Source organism: Equus asinus, chromosome 3, assembly GCF_041296235.1.
Source record: "Equus asinus isolate D_3611 breed Donkey chromosome 3, EquAss-T2T_v2, whole genome shotgun sequence".
NCBI classification, from domain to species: domain Eukaryota; kingdom Metazoa; phylum Chordata; class Mammalia; order Perissodactyla; family Equidae; genus Equus; species Equus asinus.
The window spans coordinates 156,503,714-156,517,601 of NC_091792.1; the positions used below are offsets into that span (position 1 = coordinate 156,503,714).

Here is a 13,888-nt window from a genome sequence, read left to right on the forward strand (position 1 = left end):
TCCTCCAGGGAATGAAATGCCCAGAAAAAGCCCCCAGCTGCATGCCCTGCAGACAGCCCAGCAGGGAGGCCCGCAGCCAGGCAGGCAGGGAGCCCTGCAGATAGGCAAGCAGGGAGGCGGAAAGGGAGCCCTGCAGACAGGCAAGCAGGGAGGCCCGCAGCCAGGCGGGCAGGGAGCCCTGCAGATAGGGAAGCAGGGAGGCGGAAAGGGAGCCCTGCAGACAGGTGGGCAGGGAGGCAGAAAGGGAGCCCTGCAGATAGGGAAGCAGGGAGGCGGAAAGGGAGCCCTGCAGACAGGTGGGCAGGGAGGCAGAAAGGGAGCCCTGCAGACAGGCGGGCAAGGAGCCCTGCAGACAGGCGGGCAGGGAGCCCTGCAGACAGGCGAGCAGGGAGGTGAGCAGGGAGCCCTGCAGACAGGTGGGCAGGGAGGCTCGCAGACAGGTGAGACATGAAACGACTGAGAGTTCACTCTGTTGACGTCATTGAGCCCCACAGGGTGGGGGTGCTATGCTGGGGGCTGCGTGTAGCAGGACAAATAAGGCATGACTCAGCCCTCACCACGCTCATGGGCTGATGACACAGCCGTGGGCAAGGACTGTCCAGGAACAGAGTCAAGTGGAGACATCCACAAAAGGAAAAAAAGATTCCTTTTGGCTACTTAAAAATGGAAAATGTGTGCACATGATGACAAATGCTTGGGCATCCCCGCCAAGCAAAGGTATTGATTGCACACTGGTGCCCAGGCCTGCCCTCCACAGGCAGCAGGCTTGGCCTGAGGGGCACAGGGTCAAGTCTGGAGAGGCCCTGATGACCAACAGAGTGGACCTGGAGCCACCAACCAGGAGTGACCTGCCAGAAGTGCCTGAGGCATCAGCCACTTCCTTGTGACAGCAGACCGTCGGGGAAGAGGGACTGCAGCTGGCCTGAGGAAGGGCCTGTGCTTCTGGTGGCGCTTCAACATTTCCCAGGATCCCTCCTCACAGGATGGTACTCTCTGAAGGGCACCGAGATCGCATCTCACTGTCATCTAAGGCTGTCTCTCTCTAAAAACATGTGACATGAATTAGAATGGCAGGAGGGCAGGGCCTGGGAATCTGCATTTCCCAGGCCTTCCAACAGAAAGCTATTGCTTTAAATGAATGGAGAAAGAGAAACCATAATTTATTGATCCCTGACCACACGCCAGGCATAGAGCCAGAAGCTTCATTTAATCTCCTGGATGCGATGCTACTGTAAGAACCAGGAAACTGAGGTTCCCGGAGCCCAGCGCAGCACAGCTCGTGCTGGATCTGACTCCCACGCTGCCTCACCCAAGAGGCCCAGCCCAGCTTTCAACCAAGGCATGTGAGCAAACTACTAATTTCAGCCACTGTGCATTTGCCCAGCTCTCTACTGAGACAACTCTGTGCTGCTAGGTAGCATTTTTCAACGGCCGCAACGTAACTTACCGCCTGCGCCCTGGCGAGGAGTCTTTACAGTTAGGCCCTGATGCCAGACCTGCTGCAGAACAAGCCCGCCTCCCAACACAGGGCCCAAGGAACTGCTCAGGCTCCTTCTCCAGCAACCCCTCAGTGGGGACTGAACTAGCAGGTTCTCCGGGCAGAGACAGCTAACACCAATCTTGTCCCCAGAAGCCCAGTGAGACAGAGTCAGCAGCCCTCAGGGATGTGAAGGACAAGGGTTGACATCACTGCCCTGCCCTAGCCAGGTCTTCAGCAAACCGGGGGGAGGGGGTGGAATCGGAGGAGCCCCTTCAGGGGAAACTGCACAGTCCAGGGGGGCTTGCAACAGCCCTTCCAAAAGGGAGTCAGGGCCAGAGAGCAGGGACGGGCTGACAGACTTCTGGAAAATTCTGGAACCTACAACGCATCCACCACTATACTCTGTTGAGTAAAGACCCAAGCACAGTGGTAAAGCACACGGATGCATAAGGGACAGAGAGCACAGAGGCATTTGGGGGGAGAAAGAAACTACTGAATCCCTGCAGCCTGTGGGGGAGAAGAAAGGCAAGCCACCCAGGCCAGAGAGGCAGCCCTGAGGATTGAGCACAGCTCCCTGAGGGATCCAAACACCCACTCCCGCCTGCCTGGGACAGTGCTGGGGTTAGGCAGGAGCATGGGGGGAACTATCTACATGGAGCCTCGAGAAAAAGAAAAGATACTGGTGGGTCACAGAAACAGTAAGTTGGAAAGACCCAGAACCAGCTCAGAAAAATTCCCACAGAGATTCCCAAACTTGGCCTTCGAGTGACACTGAACCACTTTAATTAAAGTGACCAAACAGGACAATCCAGTGTCGTGCAAATGCATTTTTCCAATAGAAGTTGTTCGCTATTCAGTCAACAGCTATTCAGGGACACCTGCTCTGTGCCAGGGAGTGCACAGGGCATGGTGAGCAGGACGCAGCCCCGGCCCCCTCGCCTGCTGGACCTGCAAACCTAACAAGTCGTAAGTCAATTCTAGTCCTTTGTAAAGTTCTCTTCCCAAAAACACATTCAGAAATGGGAAAAGGGAAAACGTAATCTTTTCTTATTCCAAGCATTCTGATACAGGTTTGAAAAATATAGTCATGGCTCCACAATGGGTTTCCCAAAGACTCTACTTAGAAGCTTTATGGGGTGTATAATGCCACAGCACATTCTGTTAATGGGACACACTGAATACCTGTAGGTTGTTGCTTTTTAAACGTCTGTCCCATGCTGAAAATGGCGTTCACATACACTACTGGCAGCTGTGCAAAGTGACGCAACCCTTCTGTAAGGGCGGGGCAGGGGGCGACGCATATGTTCTTAATCAAAGCCTTCACACTCTCTGAGCCACATTTCGACTTCTGGGAATCCATCTGTGGAACAATCCAGATAGTGGATGCAGCTTTCTGGACAAAAGGAGTTCGTTGTGGGGACATTTACAGAAGCAGAAAGTCCAAAATAGGGAAAGGCGAGTCACTTAATGAAACGCTCGACACTCAGGGAAAAAAGTAGACCTGGCCAGGAGAGAGCTGTCTGTGAAACATAAACACATTTACCATGGCCTTATCACAACCGCAAGGGGCTGGAGGAAACCTGCCCGACAGACGCAGGCTGGGCAAGAAATTGATGGCCCATCTACTCAACGGATTATGCAGCCATAAAAATGTATATTCATGATGACATGGATAAGTGCTTTACAGTATAATGTTAAGTAAAAACAGGGTGCAAAACTGCATTCTGTAGCTACAGTTACACTATAAAAAAAAGACGGAGCGGGGCGAGGAGTGGGGGGTTGCATCAAAATGCCAACACGGATTGCACTGGGAGGCGCTGCGGGAGACGCGTCATTTCTTACTTCCCTGGTAGTCCAGGGTGCGGCTATGCTACTTCCATAGCAAAAATATGCGTGTGAAAATAAACAAGTTCCCACTTCTGAGTTTCTAACGTCACACAGATCTGCACCTCGTTCACCTTAACTTGATGCTACAAGCTCGGGCCTCAGAGCTCCAGACTTGAGTTTGAATCTCAGCCTTGTCAATTTACTTTGTCTCTTTAAATTATTTCTATATTTTATATCTTTAGGCTTCCTGAAACTGTAACATGGAAAAGGTAACACCAACCTCACAGGGCTGCTGTGGGATTAAATGAGATGGTGTGAATAACCACTCAGCCAGTGTCCAGGACACAGCAAGCCATCGACGAGCACAGACCGGATGACATTACCCTGGCTGCTGCACCAGATAGACTTTATTTGGTCTACAGTGTGTATTATAAACCTTTGCACCAATATGTAAAATCATGAAATTTTACATAGAATAAGGTCTTAGGCGTTGTCTTGGGTCTCCCAAGAAAGAGGTGTTGCAGCCCTAACCCCAGTATCTCAGAACGTGACCTCATTTGGAAGTACGGTTATTGCAGATATAATTAGTTCACATGAGGTCATACTAGAGTGGGTAGACCCCTGATCCAGTACGATAGGTGGCCTCATAAGAAGACGGCCATGTGAAAGCACAGAGACACACAGGGAGAGGGGCGTAAGACATAAAAGTAGAGGGTGGAGTTAGGCAGCTATAAAACAAGGAAAGCCAAAGAGTGTCAGTAAATCACCAGAAGCTGGAAGAGGCAAGGAAGGGTTTCCCTACAGGTTTCAGAGGGAGTGCGGCCCTGCCAACACCTCGATTTTAGATTTCTAGACTCCAAAACTGTGAGATAATAAATTTCTGCTGTTCTAAGCCGCCCAGTTTGTGGTACTTTGTCAAGCCCTAGGAAACTAATGCATAAGGATTTCCACTTCTCTTCAAAGACTAGAATATCTGACATCGCCTGGCTCCCTTCCTTACAGCAACTGTACTGGGGCCCAGTTTGCCACAGTCCCCACCACTCCCTACTGCTGCTCTGATACTAAAGTCATATATCTGAGGCCATTCAGCATCACATCTACATTGCTGTTTTCTTTAGAGAAGAGAAATATTTCTCTATGACCATATCTCTATCAAAAGATAAACCAGGAGGGACATCTGGCTCCGTAAAAAGGAGAGCAGGCTCATGTCTTCACGGAAGTGAAAAATATGTCTAAATGGATTTTAATGCAAACGAAGTCTTTTTTATATCTGCCCATTTGCTCTTTTACATTCCAGCTCGGTCCCTGGGGGCGTCTGTGTTTTCCATGCCCACCTCGCCTCTGTCCACCAGGACGTTTGGACACTATCTCTGTAAAACTACATCTTCCAAAAAGAACACAGTTCTGCATTATTCCAAATAAGTGCAAAGCTCCTGATTTTTCAGAATAGGATATAAGATGTTATAAACCAAGCCTGAGTGTCCTTTAAATCCTTCAAAAGGTCTAGGTATTTATGTCTTTAATTTTGGGTGAGCAGACCCTGAGACCTAATACAGAATTCAGCCATAAGTCTTCCACGAATAAATTATAATACCTGGGTCCACGGCTATAATTTACGTTGCTTTGAGAGACAGCAGTGACAGGCTTTCCACCATCAAACGCACAGAGGTGTGAGTGTCTCTGCCTTTACGACCCCTCCATGGATTGCTTGTGCCTCCCTTCTCCCTGGACCATCTGCCCGGCAGGTCCTGGCACAGTGACAAAGCAGAGCAGCCGTGCCATTGCAGGCTCACCTTAGGCGGCTTCAGGCTTTTCCCACGATGTCTCTTGGAGCGCAAGAGCCGTTCTCTCTCCTAGAAGGAAACACAACTATTGGCATTTCAGCCAGCCTCACATCACACCAACCAAGCTGGAGCTTAAAGGATGTGACTTACGAAGCTGCCATGTCTACCTGTCTGCACTGGGCTTGGGTTAAACCAGGTTCTCAGCACCCAAGTGATGGCTGCTTCTCAGAACTGAGAGCTACAGAGCAACAACATTTCCTCAAGTCCTTAACCGGACTTAGACCATCCCAGAAAAAGATGCCAAAATTTGCCAGCGCCATAAAACTCCAGCTTGTCTACTGTGGGGGCCGGAAGCTGTAAAGCATGAGGCAGTGTTGACGAGATGGTCACCCTGTCAGGGACGGCAGCAGAGAGGGAGGAAGCTTGCAGCTCTGAGCTCAGGCAGAGCTGGGGCCAAATCCCTGTGGGCCTCCTCCTGGCCAGGGCACAGCCTTTATGTCTGTCTTGTTCTCAGGTTCTTGCTCCGCTATATGAGGCTAGAACCCAACATGCAGTGTTGCCTGAAGAAAGAAACAAGAGACGGTGGGGGCCTAGAGGCTTCTGTCGGTAGAAATGGCCCCTGTGAACAGTAGCAGCGTTCAGCCCCAGACAGAACCAGTCGATTTGCTCCTTCCTAATCAAATCTTCCTTTTCCCTTTGGCTGCCAGGAAACGCAGGGACAAATCTGGTGCTTAGCCCTTACAGTCCGCCCATGTGTCCCTCCTGATTTTGACTGATGCTACTATCTTTATTTTCTCTAGTCGTATCTGTTTATTATTCCTCTTTCAACTTTATCATTTTATTGAATGCATTTTTTCATCCTATGTTGCATCAAGTTTTTTGTGTAATGAAGCAAAGATGAATGGATGGATGGATAGAAGGGAGGAAGGAGGGGAGGATGGGAAGAGGAATGGAGGGAGGGAGAGAGGGATGGAGGGATGGATGGAAAGAGGATGGAAGGAAGGAGAGGAGGATGGGAAGGAGGAACGGAGGGAGGGAGAGACGGAGAAATGGAGGGATGGATGGAAAGAGGGATGGAAGGACGGAGGGGAGGATGGGAAGATGGGGGCATGGATGGATGGGAAGATGCATGGAGGGATGGGAGGGAGAATGGAGGGAAGTCTGGGTGGCTGGGTTGAAGGAAGGAAAGAAGGAAGGAGGGAATTAAAGAGAGAGAGCTAGGCAAGTAGAGTAAATTTGACAATTATCGTCAAAGACGTTTTTAGAATTTTGACCACTGGCTTTTCTACGCTGTGAGGACCCATAAATTAAACCAGCACCTTCCCTCCTGAGCAAGCAGAACAGCAGAACACATTTTGCTTCTAAGATCCAGCTAAAGGTCGCTGCAGATGGTCCCTTACTGGTACCTACGCTCCTTTCACAGGGAGCTGCAGAATTCTCTGGTTATAACACTTCACCTACTTAAGACATACTCACCCACCCTTAATCTTATACACAGACATAAACAGTCCTTCAAACTCCGGTCTGATTACAAGGTTCAGGTTTTCAAGCTCACGGTCTGTAACCACTAAGCTAAAAACAATCAGACTTCTCAGGGAGAGATCATGACCACTCTGTAAAAGCCAGAAGATTCATTCTTAAAACTGATGCTGCTTCCTAGTGGCAGCAAACTGGGGAGAAGATTTGAGAAAAAGAGTAGCCATGGAAACTGCTCCCAGGTACCAGTAATGCCATTTAAATGCAGTCAAGGCTGCTTCCTGGCAGAATAAGGCAGGAAGGTGCTCACCACAGGATGAGCTCTGTGAGACCCCATCTGCTTCAGCAGCATCGCCCTGAAGCCCCACTGCCATTCCTGACACACGTCACTTGGCATCACACTGAGGGCTGTCATGGAGCATAGACATACCAGTGAGAGATCGTCGATGACATGCTGCTGCTCCAGCACTTGCAGCCGCAGGAACTCGATCTCCTGCTCGTCCCTTGTCAGGCTGAGGTCGTTCAAGGAAGTGTGCCGCTTCAGAGACGCCTGGGCCGAGAGCTTCTCTTTCTGCAGCCAGAGGGGGAGAGAGCACTGCAGGGCCGCTCATCCACAGCATTTGTCAGGGCACAGACTGTGGGCTCAGGGATACGGATAGAGGGATGGATGGAGGGATGACAGCCATCTAGGCCCCAAGCTGGAGGAGTGGACAGCTTCAGACCAGAACCAAGCCAGAGGCACGGCTGACAGTGCCCCCTGTGGAGAGAAAGGGCTGGGTGGGCATTAGGGGTGGGAGGCAGACTTGGAACCAAGCCTTGAAAGCTGGAGGAGGAAGCTGGGGGAGGAGAGCGCACCACGCCTGCTGATGACACTCATACCCGGACCTGTGAGGCTACGGGGAGAAGCGGTTCCACCTCTCAGAGCCTAGGTCTTCTCAGCTGTCAAATGGCGGTGACTGACACTGGTTTGGACAATGAATCTCAGGGTATTCTCTCAACCATGAACTACAAGACACCACCTGACCACAAAGACCAATCATGCTTTTTGCAGCAAATAAAAGGCCCTTATGCAAAGAGCTTAGAGCAAAAATGGTAACCGCTTTCACACACTGAGCTTCCACAACGAGCAGTGTGTTCTGCAAGGCCTTTCTATGCCATGGTTCCATCTTCTCGATAACCCTGCAACGTTGATATTTTCATTCCCATTTTATAGATGAAGAAAGTGATGCACAGAGAGAATGAGAGAGGTGTCTAAGGACCCAGGGTGGTAGAGACAGAGCTGGGGCGTCTCCCTCCAGGCCCGGGGGCCCATGGCACTGTGAATTTTGGAGAAGTGGAGAGTGGGAGAGGTGGGTGCGGCCTGAGTCTGCTCACGAGGCTTCCTCGGAGAGGCGGGTGGGAGGTGCGCCCTGGGGAATGTGCACTGTGAGGGTCAGTGACTGGAGAATCTCAGATGCGGACGAGAATTCAGGAGCTAGTCCCAAGGGGATGATGACCTACCATTTCCACATTCTCCCTCGTTAGATTCTTGATTTTCTCCTCCATCCTCTGGATGCTCTGCAGCAAATCTTCATTCTTCTTGTTCATACGCTTGTTCTTCTCCACAAGGGGCTTCAGCTGGACCTCTGTCTCACGGGAGCGTTTCAGCTACAGGTGGAAAGACAGAAGGCCAGGTGGCTTTAAGACCCACTGGATGGCTGACATCACACCACGGAGGCCAGGAGAGATCCAACCCGGGCGTTCCTCAGGACTGAAGCTGCCACCATTAGGACCATATTTCCTGGGCAGTGCAAACACCAGAAAGAACCCACAGACACCCAGCTTCCAAAAGCAGGATCCCCCCCGAGCCTCAGAGGGCCTTGAGTAAGGCAACAGGAGGAGGCTGCAGCCCAGTGCGGGAGGCCTGTACATCTGCCTCAGGTCACCCTGCTGGCAAGTGGCCTGCGCTGTGTCCACTAGTCCACACCTCCTTTACCTCTGGGCATAACCCCCAGAGGTCATGGGTCACATGCATTAAGGTCAATCCAGCTACTTAGCTCCTCCTGGCCACCATTCCTACCCAAGTACAGACAAGCAGAAAGCGCGACACTCTTCAGATGACAGATAACCCCTGAGCTCGCTCCATGCCAGGCGTAGTGCTGGGGGTACAGAGATAAATATGTCGGCATCCACACCAGGAGGAGCTCTCTGAGTCCTCTGAGCTCAGTCCCTACTGTGCAGGGTGTCCTCCAGTCTCTCTCACATGATCAGCATCTGGGGAGCCCGTCTTGTGCCCGGGACCTTTGCTGGGGACTGGGTCTAAGGGATGACATCACAGGGGTACCCATCCAACAGACAAGGGAAGAGGGCAAAGACAGTGGTAAGAACACAGTGAGACAAGTGCAGGTGGACATTCTAGGCAGGGGAACCACACATCCAGAGGCTCAGAACACACGAGAACACGGCTTGTTCGTGCAGCTTCACTCAGTCCAGCGGGAACACAGAATGTAGGGTGACGGGCAGAGAAGGTGCAGGCGTGGGGAAGCCTGATTTAGGGAGATCGAGAGCTCTGTCATTTCATTTCCACCCCTGGCCCCTGAGGGATTTGAAACAGGAGCACTCTGTGGTCAGGTCTGCCTTCTAGAACAAACTATCACTCTGACTGTTGTGTGGAGGCTAGTCCAGTGTGAAATGACAATGGTAGGGGGACAGAGTGCAGGGACTGGGGGTGTTGTACAACTAGAGGCACCCACTTTTTCCTTCTGAGTACAGTGTCCTGGGTGACACATTCATTTTCTAGCTGCATGACCATGGCCAAGTTCTTAGTTTTGGCTTCCTCATCTATAAAATGGGAATAATGATAGTACCTGCCTCATGGACTTGTTGTGAGAATTAAACACGTAGTGATAGTCTTCTCAGGGTTAATTTAATGGATGAAAATTAGAAACAATTAAATATCCATCACTGTCACGATGACCACAGGAACAGCCGCTGCATGTGTCAAGGACTCACCATGTGTCCAAAGCCGTGTTAAGCCCATCCAGACATTCTCTCTCATTCAGCCCACACCACAACCCTGGGAGGGGGCCCCATCCCCATCTCATCTCATGGACAAGGAACCCGACCACAAAGAGTTGGGGTAATATGCTCATGGCCACACAGAAAGTGCTAGAACCAAGGATCAAAGACAGGGGACTGACCTAGACCCCTGCTTTAAGTCACCAGGCTCAGAAAGTTAAGACAAAACACTGACAGTAGCCATTACAATATAAAATATACCTTTGACCCAAACATTCTGCTTCTGGAAATCCACCCCAAAGAAATAAATGAGTAAAGACAGAAATATTTCTTGTATATGGCATTGTTTATAAGCAAAGAAACCTGAAACGGCCTAAATATCCCCTAGTAGAGGATGATGGAATAGACCACGGCACGTGCACACAGCGGAGCACGATGCAGTCGTGGAAAAGACACGGGGAGATCTCTGTGCACTGATGGGGAGCGCTGGACCCCATTAGTCAAGTGGCTGAACACAACACGGGGGCCCGTGTTGTAAGCACAAAACAAAAAGGCCTCTCGGTGGGAGTATGTTTACAGAAGCCTCAGAAACCTGTTAACAAGCACCTCAAGCTGCTGGCAGACGTCCCGTCATGATTTGAAGACAGAAGTGCTGGCGAGCTTCTCCATTTTTACTTTAAACACTTCAGTGTAGACTGTATTTTTTTTCTAATCCACTTAGTAAACTATTATGCAGCTCAGGAGGGATTTTTTTAGCTCATGAATACTTAAAGTGAAAAGTGGAGACATGATGTTAGATGTGCAGTCTGATGGAAGCTATATAAAAAGACACCTTTAAAAATACTGGAAGGAAGGGCTGGCCTGGTGGCGTAGCCATTAAGTGTGCGTGCTCCACTTCGGTGGCCTGGGGTTCACCTGTTGGGATCCCGGGTACAGACCTAGGCACCGCCTGTCAGGCCATGCTGTGGCAGGCATCCCACATACAAAATGGAGGAAGATGGGCACAGATGTTAGCTCAGGGCCAGTCTTCCTCAGCAAAAAGAGGAGGATTGGCAGCAGAGGTTAGCTCAGGGCTAATCTTCCTCAAAAAAAAACCCAAAAAACAAAGAGAAGGATTGGTGGTGGATGTTAGTTCGGGGCTAACCTTTCTCAAAAAGAAAAAAAAAATACTGGAAGGAAATGAATTTATTTTGATCCTATCAAAATTGTGAAGAGATGGCACTTATTAACACTTTTCATCTCCCACGTTTTTCAAATATTATATAGATATGCTTACTTTCATAATGAAATTTAGAACAAATATTATGAGGCATTTATCAAGAATTTTATGTGTTTACTACCACTACATAAAAATTAGTTTAGCTGTTTATCCAGCAAATCTAAACATATTCAAGGAATTTCTATTTTTACTAGATTTATTTTTTAACCTGAAGTCTACGTTCATTATTTTTTAAATTAGAAATACGTAAACCTTTAAGCAAAAGAAAGTAAACAGATAAGCAAAAAATAAAAATTATCCAGTCACACTACCTATAACAACTTCCAATATCCAGGGTGACAGTGTGTTTTTGTTCTGTAAACTATTTTTATCTTTTAATTTACTGTGAACAAATGTCCATGGTAATTAAATATGATCTATATCATCATTCTTAAGGACTGCCTGCAGCTCATTGTAGAATGTTCCATACTGCTTTGCCCACTACTTGAGTGTTGAACAGCTGGGTTTTCGCTTTGTTGGGCTTTGTTTTCAGCTTCTATCATTAACAACACTGCAAGGACATCCTCTCCATGCTTCTCACTGACCTTCTCCACTTGTTTGCTCAGGATAAACTCCTGCAGAAACAAAGGGCAGTGCCAGGTTTCTTCAATGAGTGTACGTTAGGTTTTTAATCAGAAAGAAATTAGAAAGAGAGTAAAGAAAACCAGAAGGCCTCTGCATGAACTTTATGTTTAAGGCGTGTTTTGTGGCCCCAGGGCCGCTTCCTTGCATCCTACAAGGCACCATCTGTCTCTCGGGGGCTGACTACCAACCAGTTCATTCCTCTCATCTGCCAAGAGGGTATTTCTGTCTTCCAGCTTCCGTATCACCGAATTCAGTTCAGCAATTTTTAGTTGAAATCGCCGCACATCTCGCTCGTCCATATGTTGATCCTAAAAAAGAGTCAAGACACAAATGTACCTTGAAGAAGCTTAAATGATTCAAAGCACTCCATGGACCCTTCTTAGAAAATTCATAGGACATAACAGGTGACCTCCTCATTAGGAGGACTGTACGCCATGCTGGGACTCCCCGAGGTCAAGCAACATGGACAACACCCCAAGCCCGGCCAGCGACCGGCAGAAAGACTTCATCTCAAAGGTGACGAGACTTCGAACCCTCCAAAGGCTCCCAAACATCTGAACGTGGCCTCTGGGGAGCTTCACTTTTAGGCCCCCGCCCTCTGTGCCTCTCTTGCAAAGGCCCATCACAGACGTTCTAAGACATTCCTCAAGGGCAAGCACTGGGTCCATCTTGCTCACCACTGAAATGCCAGCACCTCATATGGTATGTGTGTACAGCACACATGACAGATACTCGAATACTTAGTGAATGAATGAATGAATGAATAAATGCTGCTTCAGCCTCTTCTGTGCTCTTAAGTACCAAGCTATTGCCTCAAATGCCCCTGTCTGCTGGCTAAGCTCCTACTCATCTTGCAGGACTCTGACTATAAGTCAGGTCCTGTCTTGACCAGGTCCTTTTCTGTGCTCTTACTGTACACTCTGCATCGATGTCTTTGTTTCTTTCTTTTCAACTGAGCTCCAAGCCCACTGGAGGCAAAGGCAGCCAGTCGTTCACTTCTATATTCTCAGTGCCTAGACATAGTGAATGCCGGCAAACTGGGGGAGGAATGGGGGAGGGAGGGAAGGGAGGAGGGACAGATAAATGGAAGGGAAGGACGGAAGGAGGGAGCGGGAAGGCAGGCAAGTTGTCTGGAAGACTGCCCAGTAGGAGGAAGGACAGGTGCGTGGTCAGCTCTGAGGCCCCGAAGCTTGCATGAGCGGCTGTCCCCCTCACCTGGACACCCATGAGCTCTGCCATGTCCCCTATGCCAGGTGGGAGCTCTCTCTTTGGACTACTGTGGTACCGCTCAGCCTCTTTGACCTGAACCAGCTGCTCATCCAAGGCCTCTTTCTGAAGAAGCAGCTTCTGGGTCTGACCAGTCTGCACGCCAAGTTCCTTCTCCAAGGCCAGAATCACACGATCTTTCCCTTTGATCTCATCCATCTGAAAAAGAGAAAGAATAAGCAATTAACCGTAGGGGCTCATGACCAGGGAAATCTCTCCCTTGCTGGCCTTAGGCCCAGAGAAAGGTTATGCAGTCCCACGGTCCAGGGTCAGCTGAACTTGGCGAACTCAGGACAGAGAAAGAACGCAGTCCACAGGCCAGGCCCTGCTCCCCCACCACTGCCCCCGAGCATGGAGGAACAGACTATGGGTTCAAGGATCTATATAGTCAACCAGACACTTACCATTGAAATTTATCTATGCTCACGTTTCTCTTCCCAAAATAAAATAAAATAAAATCCTGACCCTACCGGCCCGTCCAGCCACCCCCAACCCCTGCAGCTAAGCTTCTTCAAAGAGTTGGCTGATCTCTTCGTCTCCCAGTCACTCCTCAAGCCTCTCCTGCTGGTCATAGCCCCGACTCCTCCACCAAAGCTTTTCTTGCTAAGGCCCCCAGTGCTCTCCTGGCCCCCAAACCCACCATCCCTCTCACCAGCATCTGACACTGTCACCCACTCCCTGCGTCATGAACCTCTCCCGCCCCTCCCGCCCTCCACAATGATGTCTCAGTTTCTATCTTCCTTACAGACTTGCCTTGCCCTGGCTGCCATTAAAGTCTGGAGCTCCCAAAGTTTGGCCCTCTTCCTGGTCTGTACCTTTCCCCCGGCAGCTGCGTCACCTACAACATTAACACCCTGAGAAACAAACGGCAAGCAATAGGATATAGGGGAGCATATGAGGAAGCTTTTTGGTGCAAAACTAATTCGGCCCGACCTTGTTTTTCCAAAAGGGCCTGACATGGCCATTGAGCATGTATTATATTATCTGCTTTAAGCATTTGCTATGTCCCAAAGACAAGAACAAATGCCCTTAAAACGCAGCTTCCCACACTGGCATTTCCTTAAGGACAGGCATCTCTCCCTACGCTGGGGGTCGATCACTGTGCCCACCCTGTGACCACCCAACTCAAGACAACAGACCGGCTACCTGCTGTGTGCCAACTAGGCAATCTCACGGCTGTTGTAAAACGGACATGCCTATCATATGTGACACATG

At 49.7% G+C, this 13,888-nt stretch overlaps 1 protein-coding gene across 4 annotated transcripts in view; it reads right to left on the reverse strand.

Moving 5' to 3' along the window:
• Positions 1–13,888, reverse strand: part of JAKMIP1 (janus kinase and microtubule interacting protein 1) — a 149,337-nt gene that overhangs the window by 46,219 nt on the left and 89,230 nt on the right. For all 4 annotated transcript variants that reach the window (XM_070506264.1, XM_070506262.1, XM_070506261.1 and 1 more), the window contains 5 exons: positions 12,623–12,832; positions 11,596–11,715; positions 8,068–8,214; positions 6,998–7,138; positions 5,101–5,160 (listed from right to left, as the gene is read on the reverse strand). In XM_070506264.1, the coding sequence (XP_070362365.1) occupies positions 5,101–5,160; positions 6,998–7,138; positions 8,068–8,214; positions 11,596–11,715; positions 12,623–12,832 (678 nt within the window). The remainder of the gene's footprint in view (positions 1–5,100; positions 5,161–6,997; positions 7,139–8,067; positions 8,215–11,595; positions 11,716–12,622; positions 12,833–13,888) is intronic.